This window comes from Anarhichas minor, unplaced genomic scaffold (genome assembly GCF_050575085.1).
Source record: "Anarhichas minor isolate MPS153535 unplaced genomic scaffold, ASM5057508v1 ptg000065l, whole genome shotgun sequence".
NCBI lineage: Eukaryota > Metazoa > Chordata > Actinopteri > Perciformes > Anarhichadidae > Anarhichas > Anarhichas minor.
In genome coordinates, this window is record NW_027466511.1 from 665,681 (window position 1) to 686,034 (window position 20,354).

General features: G+C 41.8%; 2 protein-coding genes across 2 annotated transcripts in view; both read right to left on the minus strand.

The window, feature by feature from the left end:
* dpysl4 (dihydropyrimidinase like 4) lies at window positions 1-10,247 on the minus strand. Its single transcript, XM_076078325.1, has 15 exons — window positions 10,209-10,247; window positions 9,272-9,360; window positions 8,928-9,112; window positions 8,675-8,839; window positions 7,155-7,216; window positions 6,945-7,025; window positions 6,753-6,821; window positions 6,498-6,618; window positions 3,615-3,771; window positions 2,973-3,114; window positions 2,684-2,768; window positions 2,370-2,455; window positions 2,090-2,269; window positions 1,195-1,360; window positions 1-184 (listed from the first exon to the last, which is right to left on the minus strand). Exons 1-15 carry the CDS (start codon window positions 10,245-10,247, stop codon window positions 93-95), a joined length of 1,719 nt encoding a protein of 572 aa, XP_075934440.1. The 3' UTR covers window positions 1-92.
* Window positions 10,248-14,766: 4,519 nt separating this feature from the next.
* jakmip3 (Janus kinase and microtubule interacting protein 3) overlaps window positions 14,767-20,354 on the minus strand; it is a 40,281-nt gene continuing 34,693 nt past the window's right edge. Inside the window, exons 22-24 of the mRNA XM_076078352.1 lie at window positions 16,330-16,395; window positions 16,097-16,156; window positions 14,767-15,045 (exon numbers count right to left, since the gene is read on the minus strand). Coding sequence (XP_075934467.1) covers window positions 16,106-16,156; window positions 16,330-16,395 — 117 coding nt within the window. The 3' untranslated portion in view covers window positions 14,767-15,045; window positions 16,097-16,105. The remainder of the gene's footprint in view (window positions 15,046-16,096; window positions 16,157-16,329; window positions 16,396-20,354) is intronic.

Here is a 20,354-nt window from a genome sequence, read left to right on the forward strand (position 1 = left end):
AGTGCTAGCTCAAGTTCTACTGTTATAGGATCTCTAAGTGTTCCGCTGTATCAAGTAGTGAAGGAAAAACTGCAGTGTTTTGTTGGATGAACTCAAGATAAGGATGTAATGTTGGATCGACCACCAGGTGGCGCCACAATCTTCTGAGCAGAGCGACGAGGTATGTGGTCATCAATCTGAGTTCCTGGGCAGAAGAAGATCTAAATTAGTGAAATTTACAAACCCAGTTGTCAGAAAAAAATACGTTGAAAAGTTGAATGCCAACAATTCTGAACCAAAAATACATTTCCTAAAAGTGGTTTCAAACCAGCCTCGTTTCATGTTGGCAGAAACACACAATGCCACGTTGTTAATGTCGAGAAATATTTTTTTAGGTTTAAGCAACAAAACTAGTTTGTTATTGGTTAGAAAAAACATCATGGTTTGTGTTAAAATAATGTGTAACAGTCGCACCATTAGCTAGCGTTAATAAATAACACCCTAAGGGGACAATCTAAAAAATGGTACGTAACAAGTGTAATATCAATGTTTACATTTGGTTTCACACGGTTTCCTTGGTGACACTTCCACCACCCTCCCACTTGCTCTGCGTGTCGCTCGTTCATCCACAGAAAGTCTAGAAGAAGTGGACATAGCCACCGTGGCGTCACCTATTGGTTTGTGGACTGATGTTTTCAAGCCTCAGCATTTTGGCTGTTGCCATCTTGGTTTTTGCCGGTCGCCATATTATTCTTTAGCAACCACAAGTGACACTCGTTGGTGGAGCTAAGTATAACTGAACACTGAATAAGACATTTTTAGGCAACCAAAAGTTAACAATTGACTTTGATGAAGTGAGAACACACTGTGAAAGTCAATCACTGTGTAGCTCCGCCCTAAAGCATCCCCTGCTTTATGGTCTGTTTGACTCTAAATGTGTCACTTGCTCTGCCCTAATGCAAAAATGCCCTTATTCAACGTATTTGTGGTGTTTTTCCCTCAACTGTTATCAAACTGTCTTCTTCTTCTTCTTCTTCTTCTTCTTCTTCTTCATATTTAACTGCAGTACTCAGCTGTTATATGTATAAACTTGATGTGGTTGAAACTTTTTACCTTGAATGCAACTCAGAGTCAATCACCTATAATTGATCAGATTATAGAAACACATCTGAATACTGCAGATACACATGTGTGTCCTGTGTTCGTGAACACTACCTGCCAGGGTGAATCCTGATTGGTGGAGGTTTCGGAGGCTGGCCTGGGTTTTCGGACAGGTGGGCCCCCTGGTGGTCGGAGTGGGTGGGACCAATTTAGTCATGCTCATGACATCATGAACCGGACCATCGTAGTTTCCACGGGGGACACCGCGAGCCTCAGCCATCTGAAACAAAGAGACCAAACTCCTGAGGAAAAACGTATTCTTTATGGATTGATCGGTCAGTTATTAAATTGATCAGTCCATCAGAAATCAACTAGTTCAAATAGTTAACCGACTAGACAGAGGCTGAACCGGTTCGTTGAACCAGTTTGTTGTTGCTTGTTGGCCTCCACCTGTACACAACTTGTTAATCTGACAGTTCTCACGAATTAGCATGCTACAAACTGTGATCCTCTGTCAGAATTTTAGCCACATACATGTACAAGTAGATCAGCTGGTTAACCAGTAAGTCAGGAGGTTGACCAATTGGTTGGTTGGTTACCTTTCTACAATGATCCTCTGTCAGACATATTAACCAGTTGGTCAGGCAGTAAACTAGGTAACCAGTTAGTTAGGTAGTTAACTAGTTCACTGGTTAACCTCTGACAGAATTGTAGATAGTTCAGAATCAGAATCAGCTTAATTTGATTCCGGTTTTCACTTTGCTCTCAACGTACATACACAAGTTTACAATAAACAAGAGAAATATAAAAAAAACATAAAACAAGGACAACAAAAAAAGTAGAACAGATGAAAGTATAAACATTTAACATTTAACGACTATGTACAAATAAATATAAATATATATCCAAAAGTATATATATGAACATAAAGCTATACAACAAGGACAGTGGAATTGACTGGTTATCCAGTAGGTATGGTAGTTTAGTTGTTAACCAGCCATTTAGGTACCTTGCTGCGGGCTCGGATCCTCTTGTAGACGGTGTCTGGGAAAGCCTTTCTGGGAATGAAGCGTCCTGAACCTTTCGTCACGTTGAGTTTACCGTCCTCCAGAACGACTCGACCGCCGCTGATCACCACTGACGCCACGCCTTGAAACTCCAAACCCTCCAGGATGTTCACCTCCACCGTCTGCACACAAACAGGCAGTATATTAGAAAGGATGATGAACAGTTTAAAACGATTGACGATGAATTTTGATTCCTGATGATGAAGATTGATGTGTTGTTACCAGGTTATGAGTCTTTGCAGAAACAGTTCGTGTCTCCTTTGGATTCCAAATGACGATGTCAGCATCCGATCCTACAGCGATCCTTCCTGAACACGGGACGGATACACCAGTCTACTGTGTTACAGATGTCTAAATACTCTTTTAAATTTAATCTCATTTAAAGTATTATATTTACATTCATCTTACAGTTTATTCCATCTCATCCTAAGTAAAAAGTGAACGAAACCTATCCTCTTTTATACGGTGTGTTAGTAAAAGTAGAGCAGCAACAGTGTCTTTGTCTTCTCCAGAGTGGAACGTCTTCTGACTAATACCTTTGCGTGGGTAAATGTTGAAGAGTTTAGCAGCGTTGGTGCTCGTTACTGCGACAAACTCGTTCTCATCCATCTTCCCCGTGGACTGCAGAGAAAGAATGACAAATGCATCTCCACATTCATATTCCATCATGTTGTCCCAACCTTTGAAGTTGAAACTTTGTGATAGTTTAGAGTTTACATGTATACAGTACAGTACAATACAACATTCTCTACCCTTAGAGCCTTGATTCAGAAAAGGGATATTTTATGGAGCATGACAGCATTTTCACGCTCACATCGAACTTACCACAGCTCTATCCCACACCACAGACATCCTCTCCTCAATTCCATTGGTTCCTTCTGGGATCAGAGTGAAGTCATCTTTACCGACTGCTTTCTGAGCTGTGGAGAAGCTCGCCTGAGCGCTGGACGTCACCTGGAGGTCTCCACTGGAAAAGAAACAGTTAGAGTCATACTAACAATGCTAAAAGGGAGGTAGAGTCGTACTAACGATACTAAAAGGGAGGTAGAGTCGTACTAATGATGCTAACAGGGAGGTAGAGTCGTACTAACAAAGCTAAAAGGGAGGTAGAGTCGTACTAACGAAGCTAAAAGGGAGGTAGAGTCGTACTAACGATGCTAACAGGGAGGTAGAGTCGTACTAACCATACCAACAGAGAGGTAGAGTCAGTCATTACAGTAATTTTTTTTAGCAGACGCTTTTATCCAAAGCGACTTACAATTCAGATTTTATCACAATTCTACACCGTAGGCACAGCTACGGGAGCAATTTTGGGGTTAAGTGTCTTGCTCAAGGACATGCGACTAGTGGAGCCTGAGCCGGGGATTGAACCGCCGATCCTCTGAAGGACGGCCCTGCTATCCACTCCGCCACAGTCGCCCCACTAACGTACTAACGATGCTAACAGAGAGGTAGAGTCGTACTAACGATGCTAACAGGGATATCAGGTACTGTGGAGTTGAAGGATCCTGGTTGAGAGGCGGGCTCATGACAAAGGCAGCAGCTGTGGCCCAGTCTTTTGACCAATAATGAGAACCGTCAGTGGCCAGGCTGGCAGTGATTGGCTCCCCATACACCACGATACCTGAGGACAGAAACATGAGCATGTTTGACCCACAAGCTCTTTGAGTTTGCAGCAAATAGACGGTTTTCACATTTTTTACTGGTGGCGGACCTGTTAGGTGGTGCGAACACAGCCTCCACCTTCTTGAAAAGATCATTGTTGCAATATTTGTGGACATCAAAAAACCTGTGGTTATCCAAGTCCTTTATAATGTTTAAAACAGGTGTGTTTCTCCTTCTTTTACTTTGGGCATGCATCCCGACCCCAGCCTTGCAAACTGTTGGCTAGTCGGTGTGTGTGAAACACACAGAGCTGGTCGTAAACAGGCAAGAGGCTGTGTGTCGCAAACTGTGGTAAAAACCCAAGTAAGAAGAACATTTTGAAAGTACTGTATACATGTTGTGACGGCCCAGGGCCTCTGCCAGGGAGTGGTTATCTTTCAGTGTTCCTGGATCGTTAGAGAGGGACATTAGGAAGATTGGAGGCAGCTGGCCACGGCCTTCGCCCTACAAGACCCGCCCCATCCGGAGGAAGAGGTGGCTTCTTCCCCTGACACACCTGGTGTGCTACACGGAGTGTCTGGCAGCAGCAGTTACACCATCTGGCATTCTGCGAGAATGTTCTTCTGTGTTGCACTTTGAATTGTTCTGACCTTTTGCTAATAAAGGTATTTTCTTTGTTTAGCTCCGTGCCTGAGTTTTCGTGACGTTTTGTTGTGGTTCTAGAGCCGGACCATAACAATGTCCAAAGCATGCTCCTAAAACATAGATAATTGTTATAATAAAGAATGGTTTGACATTAAAAGCAGACTTCAAAAGGTGTGTTTTAAGTGCTTTTTTTAAGTAAGGGAGCGAATCTAAGGTCCTGATGTGAGTGGGTAGACAGTTCCAGCGGAAGAGCCTTTTCCCTTTCAAATGAAAGGGTTGAGTCAAAAATGACTCCAAGGTTGCGGTTTTTGGAAGAAGGGGAGACATTACATTACATTACATTACAGTCATTTAGCAGACGCTTTTATCCAAAGCGACTTACAATAAGTGTATTCAACATCGGTTTTCGAGAGAACAACTAGTCACCAGAAGTAATAAGTGCATGTCCCTACCTCAAACAAGCATCTAAGAGCATAAACCAGAGCCAACGTACAGTGCAGAAACAAAGGAATGCAATAAGTGCCACAAGCTAATATAAAAAAAATAAGTGCAATAAGCTAGTATGAATACAGTAGATGCTAGGTAAGTGCTAAGCGGAAGGGTAGGCCTTCTTGAAGAGGTGAGTTTTCAGCCTGCGCCGAAAGATGGGCAGCGACTCTGCCGTCCTGACGTCAGTGGGGAGTTCATTCCACCACTGTGGGGCCAGGACAGAAAACAGCCGCGACCGGGTCGATCGGCCGCAGGGACCTCTGAGCGACGGGGCAACCAGTCGCCCCGAGGTAGCAGAGCGAAGTGGTCGGGCCGGGGTGTAGGGCTTGACCATGGCCTGGAGATAGGAAGGAGCTGTTCCTTTCACTGCCCTGTAGGCTAGCACCAGAGTCTTAAACTGGATGCGGGCTCTTACAGGTAGCCAGTGTAGAGAACGGAGAAGGCAAGTTGTGTGGGAGAACTTGGGGCGATTGAACACCAGGCGAGCTGCAGCTTTCTGGACAAGCTCCAGAGGTCTGATGGCCAGCGCCGGGGCTCCGGCAAGTAGGCAGGTAGGAGACAGTGGAACCATCGATGGGGAGGGAGAAGCTGTTGGTGTGTTTGGTGAGGGATTTGATGATGATGACTTCAGATTTGCTGCAGTTTCTTGAGGGAATTGGTGCTCATCTACATCATTTAGGCAGTTGGTGATGGTGGATTGGGTGGTGTTGGTGATATATTTAGTAGAGATATAAAGTTAGATGACGTCCGCTAACAGTGAAACTGGAGACCATGCTGACTAACTGTGTGACCAAGAGGGAGGATGTAACTGATGAAGAGGAGGGGACCAAGCCAAAAGGGAACACCTTGTGAACCAAAGGTGAAGTCAGATTTCCAGTTGTTTACACAAATGAAGTGTTGTCTGTCTTAGAGGTGGGATTTGAACCATGAGAGGGCAGTGTCATTTGATACTAAAAGAGGATTCCAGGCAGATGAGGAGGATGAGCCTCACCTATAAACCAAACAGCAGTTCAGAGTATCGAGCCTTCACGGAACTGCTCTGAGCTGCTTAGAGTTGGTGTCAGAAGAACAAAGGAACAAAACCAAAGAACCAGCTGGAGCCCTAGAGCAGTGAAGGAGGCCATCTGAGGAAGCAGTCCTCTCAGGTTGGTTGGCCACGGTGATTCCTGAAGCATCAGACAGCTATCAGGTTAGAAAGACTGCAGCTTCTGTGGCCACTGAAGCAAAACTCCGGTAGGAATTCAGAGAGAACTTTTAGTAGTTCTCAAGGTAGTTCTGTTAAATTACGACATGACTCAGGAGGAAGAGGAAGGACTTAGTCCAGACTGTTCTCAGCAGGGAGGAAAACTGTTGACCTGGACTGAAAATGCACTTTTAGGAATTCCTCAACCCAAAAGACTTGTTCTCCATGAAATTTAGCCTGAGATGCTGAAAGCTCTGGATATCGTTGAACCGTCTTGGTAGACTTTGTCTCGTGGAACAGTAAATGTGGACTGGCAGAGCGGATCAGTGTTTGCATCAGAACAGTCCTTCTAAATGAAATGTACAGTTAAATCTGAACCTGGTGTGGATCGAGAGGTGTAAAAAAACACATGAGAATGAAGAACTCACCTTTCTTCCTGGCTTTAGCGATGACATCAGCAGCAGATTTGCTCATCACCTTGGTAACATATAGCGGACAGTTGGCCTGTTTAGCGATGGTGACAGCTCGATACACAGCTTCAGTCTCCACCTGAAACACATTACAACACACACACACTCATCAGCCCTGACACCACCTGGTGGACGTTTGTATGAGGATGTTTTTATAGTGTGTTACAGGCATGATTACAGAAGTAATGACAGGTGTGTTACAGGTTTGTGTACCTCCTCAGGGTGTGATAAAATGTGTCCTTCAGGTCCAGTGATGCCGAGAAAGAGAAGTTTCTTCTGTTCCTGAAACAAAAAACAGTTTAAATTCATGGTAAAAATATGAACAATAATGAACCTTCAGCTGATTTTTATCCCTGAATTCATTTATTTTGCTTGATTGTACTTGACTTTACTCAGGTGTATTACCTCATCAATGATGTCACCATTCTCAGCGTGGACCTGTGCGATGGCCCCAAGATCCCGGAGGACCCCAAATGCCTCATAGAGCTAAAACCCGAAAACAAGAAGCAGATTCATTCAAATGAAGACATTGACATAAACTAACCAATAACCAAGCTTAGCAACAACAACTACAAACAAACAACAAGCAACAATAATAGTTCAACTGTAGTTCACCTGAGAGTCGGAGCTCTGGTATTTGTCTTTGTAAGCCATGAAGAAAAGGACGGAGTTCACACCTGAAACACCAATATTACAATTAAGTTCACACAGCCTCCGCCTGTGTTCCTCCATCTCTTCCCTGTTTAAACCCACATGTTTCAGATGTTTTCAGACATTATAATATCTTGATATAATATCTGACCGTAATCCAGAAATCATAGAACTGTAGTTACAATATGTAAATCAGTTTATGTTGCCATCAGTCATTAAGGTTCAACCAAGGCCTGCTTCCATAGGTGTCTTCTTTCAAAAGCAGGCTTTTAGTTAGGTCTAAAGTGTGTGGGCTGAAGGTCTTATTTATAATCACTTTTTATGATTGATCTTTAGGGTCTTTAGTGACTTTAGTGTCTTTAGTATCTTTAGAGTCTTTAGTATCTTTAGGATCTTTATTATCTTTAGTATCTTTAGGGTCTTTAGTATCTTTATTATCTGTAGGGTCTTTAGTGACTTTAGTATCTTTAGGGTCTTTAGTATCATTATTATCTGTAGGGTCTTTAGTGACTTTAGGGTCTTTAGTATCTTTATTATCTGTAGGGTCTTTAGTGACTTTAGGGTCTTTAGTATCTTTATTATCTGTAGGGTCTTTAGTGACTTTAGGGTCTTTAGTATCTTTAGGGTCTTTAGTATCTTTATTATCTGTAGGGTCTTTAGTATCTTTAGGGTCTTTAGTATCTTTATTATCTGTAGGGTCTTTAGTGACTTTAGTATCTTTAGGGTCTTTAGTATCATTATTATCTGTAGGGTCTTTAGTGACTTTAGTATCTTTAGGGTCTTTAGTATCTTTAGGATCTTTATTATCTGTAGGGTCTTTAGTGACTTTAGGGTCTTTAGTATCTTTAGGGTCTTTAGTGACTTTAGTATCTTTAGGGTCTTTAGTATCTTTAGAGTCTTTAGTATCTTTAGGATCTTTAGGATCTTTATTATCTGTAGGGTCTTTAGTGACTTTAGGGTCTTTAGTATCTTTAGGGTCTTTAGTGACTTTAGTATCTTTAGGATCTTTATTATCTGTCGGGTCTTTAGTGACTTTAGGGTCTTTAGTATCTTTAGGGTCTTTAGTATCTTTAGAGTCTTTCGAATCTTTAGGGTCCTTCGTGACTTTAGGGTCTTTAGTGACTTTCATGTCATTTGAGTCTGAAAGTTGAAACCTCAAAGATTTTTATTTAAATAAATGTCTCACTATCTTTCTTTGAGTAGTATGGCTAGGGTTAGTAGCAACAAGGTGATTGAAACTGTTGCTCTCTGATGAAAGTATTGCAATATTTATGTATAAGCAGTATAATGAACATGGTGTCTGTGGTGACAGTACTGGAAATAAATGCTGTATTACAGTTTTTCTCCTTTGTATACACAAATCAATGGAACTATAAAATGGAACTGATTAAGTCTGAATTCCTTTGTTTTCACTCAAACAGAAATGTTGTATCAACCAGGACTGAAATGTGAAGGATTAGTTCTTCAGGGGTCTCTCTTCAGACCTTGATCTTTGATGAGCGTCTCCAACTCCTCGCACAGTCCTTCATGCCAGCGAGTGATGTCCAGGTGTAGAGAGAAGTCGCAGCATGCCCTCTGCTCCGCCGTCTCCCTCCACTGATCGAACGCTGTCAATAAACTAGCCCCCGGCTCCACCAGCACATGGTCCACTGTAAACACAACCATCACTGTTATTACTTCTTCATGTGCCTGAGGCGAGACTGATGAGTATTGATTGGTAATTGGTGATAATCTGACTGATGGTGGTGGTTCCTCCGGACAAGGCGGCTCTGGTTCCCTGGTAGAAGTCGTCGGCCGGGTTCATGCCTCTCTGCGGAGCGTTCAGGTTGGTGTTGGCATCGACTCCTCCGGGGATCACCAGCTGACCGTACGCATCCACCGTCTTCACGCCGGTCGGGACGATCAGGTTCTCCCCAATCTGTCTGATCAGGACGAAGGAAAGGAAGTCTAATGATGTCAGAGACAGGAAGAGGCGCCTGGAGGTCAGGTGGACTCCAACTAGACCACTGAAAACCAGCACTGTCAGCAAAAAGCATGAATTGACTGTGAGACCATAATTTATTAATATCAAATTTATTTACCTGATGGTCCCATCCTCTACGTAGACGTCAGCGTAGAACGACTGGTCGTCATTGACTATCTTTCCTCCTTTGATGATCAGACGGTCGCCCTGGAAACAGAGTGGTTGCTGGGTAAAACATTCTCACCTGACTATCAAAAACACAAAACAGACGTCTATAATATATAATATGAAGTTATCTGATGATCACGTTACATATATATATATATATATATATATATATATATATATATATATATATATATATATATATATATATATATATATATATATCATCAGTTGAATGATATATATATTATATTATTATATTAATAATATAATATATATACATATGAGATATATATATATTATATCTCCGTTATATATATATATATATATATATATATATATATATATATATATATATATATATATATATATATATATATATATAACGGAGATATAATATATATATATCTCATATGTATATATATTATATCTCCGTTATATATATATATTATATATATATATATTATATATATATATATATACCTCATGTCCATTGTGCTCAGAGTAATAACAGTTATTATATTGCTTTTTATTAGCTTGCTGCTAAAAGAGACTCCATGCTCTTCTCTCAGTGACCTGATGAACCAGCAGATGGTCAAAGACCAAGAACCACAAGAACCACCACATATATTCTGTGGACCCTGAAAATGATTTTAGTTCATGAAATCAGTCACAGTTCAAATGTTTGTATTGTTGATCAGCTGCAGGAGATGAAGTATAATGTATCCGATTTATTACGTTTATATCCCCCTTAAAAAAACCACCAGGTCCAAGCCTGATCCGGGTCAGCCTCGGTCTGGTTCTGACGGGTCGGTGATTGACAGGCTGCAGCATCCTCCCTCACCGGCCCCTTTTCCCCGTTCTCCCGGCTCGGTTCGGGTTGGACCTACCGCGGCTCTGACGCTGCTCTTCTTGTTCTGGAACGCCATCGTGATCAATCTGCGATCGGCTGATTGATTCGCTCACACACACTCACAGCCTGCTTTGTTGCTGTCGCTGATGACGTCACGCTCCCGACAATACACACCCGGCTTCCGGTGTAAAGCGTCAAAATAAAGTCCGCAGACGAACATTATCTTTATGTTAAGTTAAAATATTTTTTCCCTAAGGGGATGGATGTAATTAAAGTTAAAATACACGCAATGGTCGATGAGATTAAAGTATGAATAACACACTGGAAATATAAAAATAATACTTGATTATAATCAGACAGATGTTGTAAAGTAGTCAAAGTACTCACCGCAGTAAAACGGCCCGTTATATGATCATAAATAATAATATATATGTGTAACGCATGATTCATTTTAAACATCTCACTGGATGTTTTATAATGGTGTGAACTGCACATACTTTTATTTTGACAAGTGATTCCGGAAATATTTCCGGGAGGGGGGGGGGGGGGGGGGACATAATGAGACAACTAAAAGCTGCTTCCTCATTTTATTGATGAAATGATTGACGTCATTAATTATGAATTGATTATTTTGTCTTTAAAGCACAAATGTGTTTAAATTCAACTGATTTCAATAAACGTGACACTGTACAAATACCTCAACACATAATAAATAATGTGTATTGTTCTTTTATTTATGAATAATCTTTATTTATCTGTGTTTTTAATATTTATATATCACTTGAATCTTGTGTGATCAGCTTTAAATCACTGTTAACTGATGATAACAAGTTAAATTTGTTTATAACATTGTTTTCAAAAAGACGTTAGGTTAAATTATTTCAACACCAAATCTGAATAATAAATACTTTCAAATATTTGAATCCTTGTTTTGAAACGACTTAAATATCTAGAAATCATTCACAAAGTGTTAGCATTCTGAATTAAAATGTGTTATGAATATCGTCTCTTTAACCTCTCTCTTGCCGTAGTTTTCCCGGGTGTGTCCAGAGGGAAACACCACCGTCTGTCCTCCTCTTCCTCCTCCTACTCCTCCTTCATCAGGCTCCTGGGTTTGGGTTCGAGCGGCTCGGCGACGCTGCGTCTGCGGACTGAACGACTCGAAGTCCAGAGTTTTGTTCTCGAAAGCTCCTTCGACGCTACAGAACATCCCTCCATACTTCATCCGAGGACGAGGAGAGTCCGAACCCAGCCGGGAGAGGAGAGAGGAGCAGTCGTCGTCCTGGGAACACCTCCTCGTAGACATCATGGAGAGATCTGATCTGAGACGAGACAAGGAGAGGAAGAAGAGGACTGGAGGGGGAGGAGGAGGTCAAGGAGGAGGGAGTAACTGTGATCTCAAACTAAGACTGAGAGGAACTGATCATAGGGAGGAAGAAGAGGAGAAACAAGAGAGAAAATGAGTCCTGGTGAATGAGGATGAGGTTTGAATCAGATTCTCATGAGAGGTTGTTGGTTTGAATCCTTGTTGAACCTCAGGAACTCCTCTCCTATTTGTGTTTCCATCAGAAACAGGAACAAACAGCAGCAAATACAAAAATATCATCGTTTTCACCTTCCTGAGTCATCATAGAGGACGACGGGACGACTTCACCAAGCTTTTATATCTGATCGTCACAAACATGTTACTGCAGGACGCTGATCGATCACCTGTTAGCTGGTATTGGTTATTTATCAAGTGAAGAGCATCCTGGTGTTCAGGGTGAACACTGACATCATCATGCGATGTCAGAGCTCTGAAGCTTTCAGAGACTTTAACTATTGGACTTTATAGACTTGATGCTCACAGGTCAGTGCTCATTACTGCTGATCTCTGAAGACGCCGAGGTCTGAACTGGATATCTCTGACTGTCACATTCACTTAATCTCATATCTCTCTCTCACGGACACGGACACGCACACACTGTTTGGTCAGACTTTGTTTCTCAAGTCAAATCTTGAAGACAGACTGTCCGTGTTGTTATTCGTCAGTAATCAGACTGGATTTATCACCAAACATGTGCATGTGTTGCTGTGGTAATGACTCAGGTGTCAATAACTACGCAACTTTCCAATGCAGAAACATTTGCCCTGAAACAATCGCGCTGTCAAGTCGTGGTGCAGAACTCCGTAGCTGAGTTTGGATCTGATTTTCATTGCGGGGGAAGCAGCCGGACGTTAACGTGCCAGCAGACAATTTATTTTGGCATCTGTCAAAGGACTGTTCTCAACACTAATAGCGTTAGTATCGGCAAGTCTCTGGTAGTAAATCTGCTCTCCAGCCCATCAGGACGGGGCGTCGATGTCAAGCCAGGTGCTGAGAAGGGGTTCTGGCTGACACCTGTTCCTGTTGAACCGCAGCAGTCCCAAGTACCTGAGCTGCTCTCCACTGACCTCTCTTAGCTATGCACCAGTGGGATCCTGTCTCTGTGGCCTTGTTCCAGTGTGATCCTGTCTCTGTGGCCTTGTTCCAGTGTGATCCTTTCTCTGTGGCCTTGTTCCAGTGTGATCCTGTCTCTGTGGCCGTGTTCCAGCGGGATCCTGTCTCTGTGGCCGTGTTCCTGTGGGATCACGTCTCTGTGGCCGTGCTACAGTGGGATCCTGTCTCTGTGGCCGTGTTCCTGTGGGATCAAGTCTCTGTGGCCGTGTTCCAGTGTGGTCCAGTCTCTGTTCCCGTGTTCCTGTGGGATCATGTCTCTGTTCCCGTGTTCCTGTGGGATCACGTCTCTGTGGCCGTGTTCCAGTGGGATCACGTCTCTTTGGCCGTGTTCCAGTGGGATCATGTCTCTGTGGCCGTGTTCCAGTGGGATCACGTCTCTTTGGCCATGTTCCAGTGGGATCACGTCTCTTTGGCCGTGTTCCAGGGGGATCCTGTCTCTGTGGCACCTCTAGAGGGTTCCGTTGCCATCTTCGGTAGTGTCCACAGGGGTTTTATCTTAATCCTCCGGAGGGATGCAGCCTCCACCGACGATTTCTCCCGAGGAGCTCAACCTGTCTGGTTGTCTCCCGACCTGCTCTGTCCATTAGCCTCTGGAGAGGCTAAACCTGATGCCCAGCCCTCAGGCCGTCCGCTTGACATTCGCTTCTCCACTTTGCCCTGAATGTTTGTATCCTTCCTGTCTGTGCTGCTTCATCAACCACAAAAATATATATATATATATTGTTAGAAAAAAGAGGAAACAATCTGAATCTGAAGGACAATTTGTGAAACACTAATTTTTAACAACAAAACACAAACACAGTTTTGTCTTCAGTCTCATTTCCACCATTTTAATCCATAATCACATCAAACTGACAACTGTTTGGATGTTCAATGAGTTCACTGTCACAGCAGAGATAGAAAAATATCATCTGAAATAATAGAAATAAAAGAGTAGATCCAGTTTTTAAAAGAACGGATTCATCGTGTTGACTCTGCTCTGAACCCCATTCAGTTGAGGGAAGATACTTGACATTATAAATAACTCATGTTCTGTTTTTAAAAGTTAAGAATAAAAGCTAAAGGGATTTAATATTGAACCGACAAATTGGTGGAGAGTGAAACTCAAAACCCTGATATGCAATCAAAGCTTAGAAAGAGCATTTTAACTGAAAAAGAAAACAATCTAATATGACATATTTCATATATATATATATATAGGTATACATTATATATTTGTTGAATCATGAAATTATCATTCATTATTCAAGGGATCTTTAAAAAACTGACTTTACTTTCAGTTTGAACTCATAGTTAATGTGTGAAATCTCACCACTTTATAATGTGGAGCAGTCTGGGTAAAATCTCTGCAGAGTGATGACATTTCTGACATTAAAACCTGTTTCAGACTTTTTTGTTTCTTCAGATCAGAACATGGTTTTCCTAGCTCTGTGTCCCTGTTGTTCAGTTGTTGCAGCTCTAGTAGACCTGATGCCATGAAAAATTGTTTCCTACATCAGTTTTGGTCCCGGGATGACTCAAGGGGGCTGAAAAGTTACACATTGTAACCATAGATCCATGAGTGGAGCTGAAAGGTTCCAGAATGTTAGTTGACTCTCCAGTCTACATGTGGATCAGACAATCAGAAAAAAGTTAAACTCAACTGAACCCACATTTTAGAGCAGAATGTTTGTAATGTTTCATAGTGTGTTTCTACAGTGATTCTACTGTGTGAATTCATCAAGGTAACTTAGCAACCATTTTACTGAGCATCTATGGTCGTTCATCACGCTTTGCATCTGTCCCTGAAGCTTCCTTCACCCACAAACAGGTTAGTTGACTGTAACTGACCAAATCAACTACCTTAACACTGAAGTCACCTGTTAGAATTCAGCTAAGTTAGCTGGCAATATTTACAAGCTTAGCTAACGCTGTATGACGTCTAGCTAGCTGAGCTAACATTGCATGAATTCTAGTTGGGTGATCTAACACTGTATGAAGTCAGGCACCACTTTAGTCCAGCGGGCCTCGTGAGGCCAGAATGTGTTTGTCAGCTGCATATCAGGCTTCTAAACCAGAAGTTCTCAGTAAACAGTAGCTAACAGTAAGCTACAAAGCATATTGCCGGTTTTGGTTTTCACTTGTCTGAAACGTCAATCTGTAGCCATGGAAACCATCAATGTCTTCGTCTTTGAGGTGTGACTGTGTTCCAGAGTCAGCTAACAGCTGGGTCCCGCTCTGATTGACTGACAGCAGCCAGAAGCAGGTCAGTGGGGCAGTGAAGCCAACATACCCGAGTCTGTAAGCTGCTGGTTCATACCCTGAATCCTTCTGAATCCTCAGGTTGCTTGGTCTGATCAAGACTGAGCTGACCCTGCTGAGTTTTCAGCTGCTGGACTCTGGAGGCCTGCAGACACTAAAACACAGACTGGAACATTAAAACCTTTAAGTTGATGTGATCTAATGGTATGTATGTTAATTAAAACAGTCATTGGCAGCTGTTGAGCTAAAACAAAGTGATAGGAAACACTGTAAACTTGGGGTACACTGTACACCTGGGCTAAACCCTATAGACCTGGTGTACATTCTGTATACCTGGACTAAACCCTGTAGACCTGCGGTATGTTCTATATATTTGGGGTGAATCCTTGAGACCTGGGGTACACTCTGTAAGCCTGGGAAAATCCTGTTCACCTGGTATAAAGCCTGTACACCTGGGTTGAACTCTGTCCACCTGGTGTATATGTTGGGTGTACCTGTGTACCTTTATTACACCCGGTATACCTTTTTTACACCTGATATACCTGTATATCTTTAGTTCACATTCTATATCTTCAGTGCACTCTGTATACCTCTGGTATACCTGGTGTACACTCGGTATACATGGGATACACTGTATACACAGAGTGGGGCACACCTGGGGTAAATACCTATACACCTGGAGTATATTCTGTATACCTTCAGTACACCTTGTATACATTCAGTAGACCTTCAATACTCTCTGTATGCCTTCAGTATGGTATGTATACTTGGAGTAACCTCTGTACACCTTTAGGACTCTATGTATACCTGGAGTAACCTCTGTATACCTTTAGGTAACTCTGTATACCTTAAGTACATCCTGTATACCTCGAGTAAAGTCTGTATACCTTCAGTACAGTACAGTACTTTAACTCACCCTTTCATACACCATGCAAGGTGTCTTGCAGAAGGATACATCGACTATCGGAGCGAACCGCCGATCCTCTGATTGAAGATAGACCCGCTCTTCCACTGAGCCAGTCTCCCCAGTACTCTCTGTATACCTTCAGTACATCCTGTGTACCTGGAGTAACCTCTGTATACCTTCAGTACATCCTGTGTACCTGGGGTAGACTTTATTGCCCTGTAGTTACCCGTTGCCCAGCGTTTAAATGTGTTACCCCTGCAGAAAGCCCAACAGTAAACCATGTTGCTGTTTGACTCACCAGCTGCTGTTAGGACCAGAGGATGAAAGCCAAAGAGAAGAATAGAAACAGAAATAGAAACTGGAAGAAAAAGAAGTGGAGAGTCAGTGGAAAGTCACAGAAAGCAGATTTACATCCTGTCAGCTTTTACAGTGTACATGTGTTGCCAAGGTGATGGAATGAGCTGTTGCTAACTGTACATGTACTTGTCTCCATTAAAAACAAGAATTCATTGTGTTTCTATTAGCCCGTACCTTCTCTTCCAGCTCTTTAATCTGTCGTTTCTGTGCTTCTATGCATTCCTCCAGCTCCTTGTTCCGCTGTCAAACACAAACCTCATGTCAAAAATGCACAAAACAAACAGTTAAATAGTAACTGTTGTTTAAAAGTGTACCAGTTGTTTAACTGTTTGCTGGTTGTAGGTTTAAGAGTTTCTGTTTTATGATTGGTTTGCAATGTTGCAACACACATCCTCCAAAACACAGTTTCTTACAATAGACACACACGATCAAGAGGGTTGTCGAAGGAAACACCCACACAAATGAACACACATACACACTAAGTAGCTTTAGTAATACAAATAGACCTCAGGTAAGCCCTAATTTTTTTGTTTACCATTGCACTGTAATTTTTCTGAAATTATTTGTATTTCAGTGAGTTCGCAGTAATAGTTTGCAATGATAACTCTACTGTAATTCTACTTTTCTTTGTGTATTTTGTTTTGTAAAACAAAATACTTCAATGGCAACTCAATTAAATTAAGTTTCTGAAGCCTTTCTACTTTTCTATTCATTGAAATGTGAGTTAATGAACTGGAACGTTTTCACTGGTCTGTATGACTAAAATTAAAAGGTATACAAAGTACTAAAGAAAGCAGAGTACATCAGTGTGTTGTTGCTACTAAATTGAAATGGTGCTTGTGTCTCCAATTTAGTTGGAAAAAAGACAGTTTGAAAACAGATTGTTTGGTTTTGATTATAGAGCTTCATTTTGACATAGAAGTGAAATTGTAGGACCTGTATTATTCAGTTTATACATTAATGATTTGCCGGGTGTCTGCGATGGGTGTGACTTTCAAATGTACATGCTGACGATACAGTGATTCATGTGCACGTAAAGAACAAAGAACAAGCTGCACTCAAACTCACGTCCACAATGACAAATGTAACTAAATGGCTTGCAGATTCCTGCCTTCACCTGAATCTTAAAAAGACTGTTTGTCTGTTCTTCACAAAGAGGGCTTGCAAAGTGTCACTGGAGCTAGATGTTTATGTTGCTGGTGAGAGGCTACAGGTAGTGTCAGATTTTAAATATTTAGGAATTTTTATTGATTCTAATCCAGTGGCGGGCCGTGCATTCTATACCTGGGCCTTCACTGCTGTCCTGCAGCTGAAACACAGCTACGGTTATTATTTGTTTTGTGCAAAAATGAAGCCAACACCTATAGATAGAGTGCGTCTCCTCTCTGCTCTGACTGCAGCTGGGACTGCTGGACCAGGCTTCTGTGAGAGTACCCGCCTGTGTGTGCTTTGGGGCAGCGGTGGAGGGGCTCACGGCAGCACCCGCTGCTCGTTCACAAGAGTGCAGAACGTACTTGCTTTAACGTCAGAAAACTCTCAAATAACACCAGAACAAGTCGCTAGATTTGTCGCTAGTAGCTTTTGACAAAAACAGTCGCCATGAGGGTTTGGAAAGTCACCAGATTTAGCGAGAACGTCGCCAAGTTGCCAACACTGGCACCGGCTAAATATGTCCCCAGAGCAACATTGGACGTAACAATGGTTCCTATCACATATTAAACCAAACAAAAATCCATCTTTATAAAAGTTGTACAAATAATAATATATAAACAAGCTTCTTAAAGCTACTGCAGATGTGCAAACAAAAGCAGTTGACTTACCAGAGCTGCTGTTCACTATTTAAAGACAAAGTCCATCCTCCTTTCTTTATTAATAAAGAGTATAATCTCACGGTTGTTGAGTACATCCGTGTGTTTTAGTTCCAGTAAGAAGTCCTTCTTGATTCATGGACGCCAGTGAAGACAGTCGAGCCTCCCCAGTTGTATTTCTTGAATACGTTTTAATGCGTTTGAGGCTGAAAATGTCCGCTCGACAGAGGCAGCAGATATTGGGATTGTCACTGCCCAACATGTCAGGCTAGCCCACTGACCAATCACGTATGGCTAGGCCAGCTAGCAGGCTCTGACACGTCAAAGAATACGCCCAACATGTCAAACTAAAGATCTGATTGGTTCAACACTGTGGTGGCCCATTCTTGGTTCCTCTTCCTATGTACTGAGCCACGTTACGGGGCTCTGTTTCTGACTCACACATTAAACCATCCAAATAATATCTCTTGCAGACGTTGATTCCTTTGCCGTCACTTGATCGATTTATTTTCTCTTTCGACAAAGTTAAAAGCAAAACATTATCAATTTAACGTGAGGTCAAAGACTGTTCCGATGCCCTGTTCTACACAAAGGAAAAACCAACTCGAGACTCAGTCCCACCCCTTCCTCTTATACCAGCTGATCCTCATCTGATTAATCACAAAAGTTCCTAAAGAAAAACAATTATGCAGAATGCAAAATTTAACCTTCGTTCATGAATTAAAGGAATGTGTTTAGGTCATACAAATATATTAGCAAAACGAGAAATTATGATTTGTAATCAAAACTAAAGATATGGCTCTAACATTCCAGCCCCTAATTGCTTCGAATACAGCAATTACATCAATTAATAAATAGAGTCAATATTCAAAACACAAATATATTCCATTTTTATTTTATTTTCCTTTTTTTTTTCTTCTTGTCCTCCAGAGTCCATAGATAGATAAAGTTAATCTTTAAGTTCATATAACTTCTCCAAACTACTGTCCAGCACCAGTTACTCTCCAACTTCAAGGAGCAGACAGAGTTTGTTGATGGGTCTCTGTATAACACTTGTTCTGGTTTTAACTAGAACACTGCGGACTAGTCCTTTACTTCCTTGCATGGTCTTTAGAATCCGCCCTAGCACCCAGGAGATTCTAGGAGCCGAATCATCCACAATAACAACGAGGTCTCCAGGTAGAAAGTTCCTTTTGATTTCATTCCACTTATTTCGCTGTTGCATGATTGGAAGGTATTTCCTGACCCATCTTTTCCAGAAAAGGTCAGCCAGATATTGTACCTGTCTCCATCTCCTTCTAGAGTACAGGTCCTCTTTCTTGAATATTCCTGAAGGCATGACGGGGTTTGTTTTGAGTAGAAGCAAATGATTAGGCGTTACAGGTTCCACATCATTCAAGTCATTTGTTATTGTTGTGATTGGTCTATCATTCATTATAGCTTCCACCTCACATAAGGCTGTCTGCAAGGCCTCATCATCCAGAACTTGTTCTTTCACCACAGAGTACAGTATTTTCTTTAGTGACTTAATTAGTCTCTCCCATACGCCTCCGTGGTGAGCACCTGCTGCTGGGTTAAATATCCACTCTATTCCTTCTTGGAGTAGATTTCTTTGGATTTTGTCATGATTTAGTTATTCTAATGATCGTTCCAGCTCCCTTTGTGCACCAACAAAATTTGTACCTTGATCTGATCTGATGGTTTTTACGGTACCTCTGCGACATAGAAATCTGCGTATTGCATTAATGCAGGAGTTAGTGTCCAAACTACTAGCCACCTCAAGATGGATTGCTCGGCTAGTAAGGCATGTAAAGATTACCCCCCACCGTTTTACATTGGTCCGACCTCGCTTAATCTCAAAAGGTCCAAAATAGTCCATGCCAACTGAAGTGAAAGGTGGCAGATCCTGTGGAAGATCTGCCATTTTTTGCTCTCCTACTTTAGACTGCATTCGTCTGCAGAAAACGCAGTTTCTGATGATCTTTCTTGCTGAAGAATTTGCAGAGGACATCCAGTATTTCTGTCCTAGTTTTGAGAGCATATGATTTCTTCCAGAATGACCAACTTGGGTGTGTATGTATCTTAGAATGACCTCGGATATGTGAGATTTTTTGGGTAAGATTATGGGATTCTTAGCACTTACTGGCATAGCTGATCTGTTAATCCTTCCCCCCACTCTCAGGACACCTTCTTCTAGGATGGGATCCATTTTTAATATAGGGCTCTCTTTTCGGCAGTGTTTTCCCTTTTCCAGGAGGGAAATTTCCAGTGCAAAATGTTGCTGTTGCTCAAATGCATATATGGCCTTTTCAGCATTTTTCACATCTTTCACCATCAAATCTGCACTGAATGGCACCTTTAGTTTCATGGCACGTTCCTTCAGTGATTTAT

Coding starts and splice junctions, on each gene's coding strand:
- dpysl4 (XM_076078325.1), bottom strand. CDS start 10,247: ATGGCGTTCCAGAACAAGAAGAGCAGCGTCAGAGCCGCG. Junction 9,113..9,271: donor GTAGAGGATGGGACCATCAG/GTAAATAAATTT, acceptor CGTCCTGATCAG/ACAGATTGGGGAGAACCTGA. Junction 2,769..2,972: donor TGGTGTGGGATAGAGCTGTG/GTAAGTTCGATG, acceptor CTTTCTCTGCAG/TCCACGGGGAAGATGGATGA.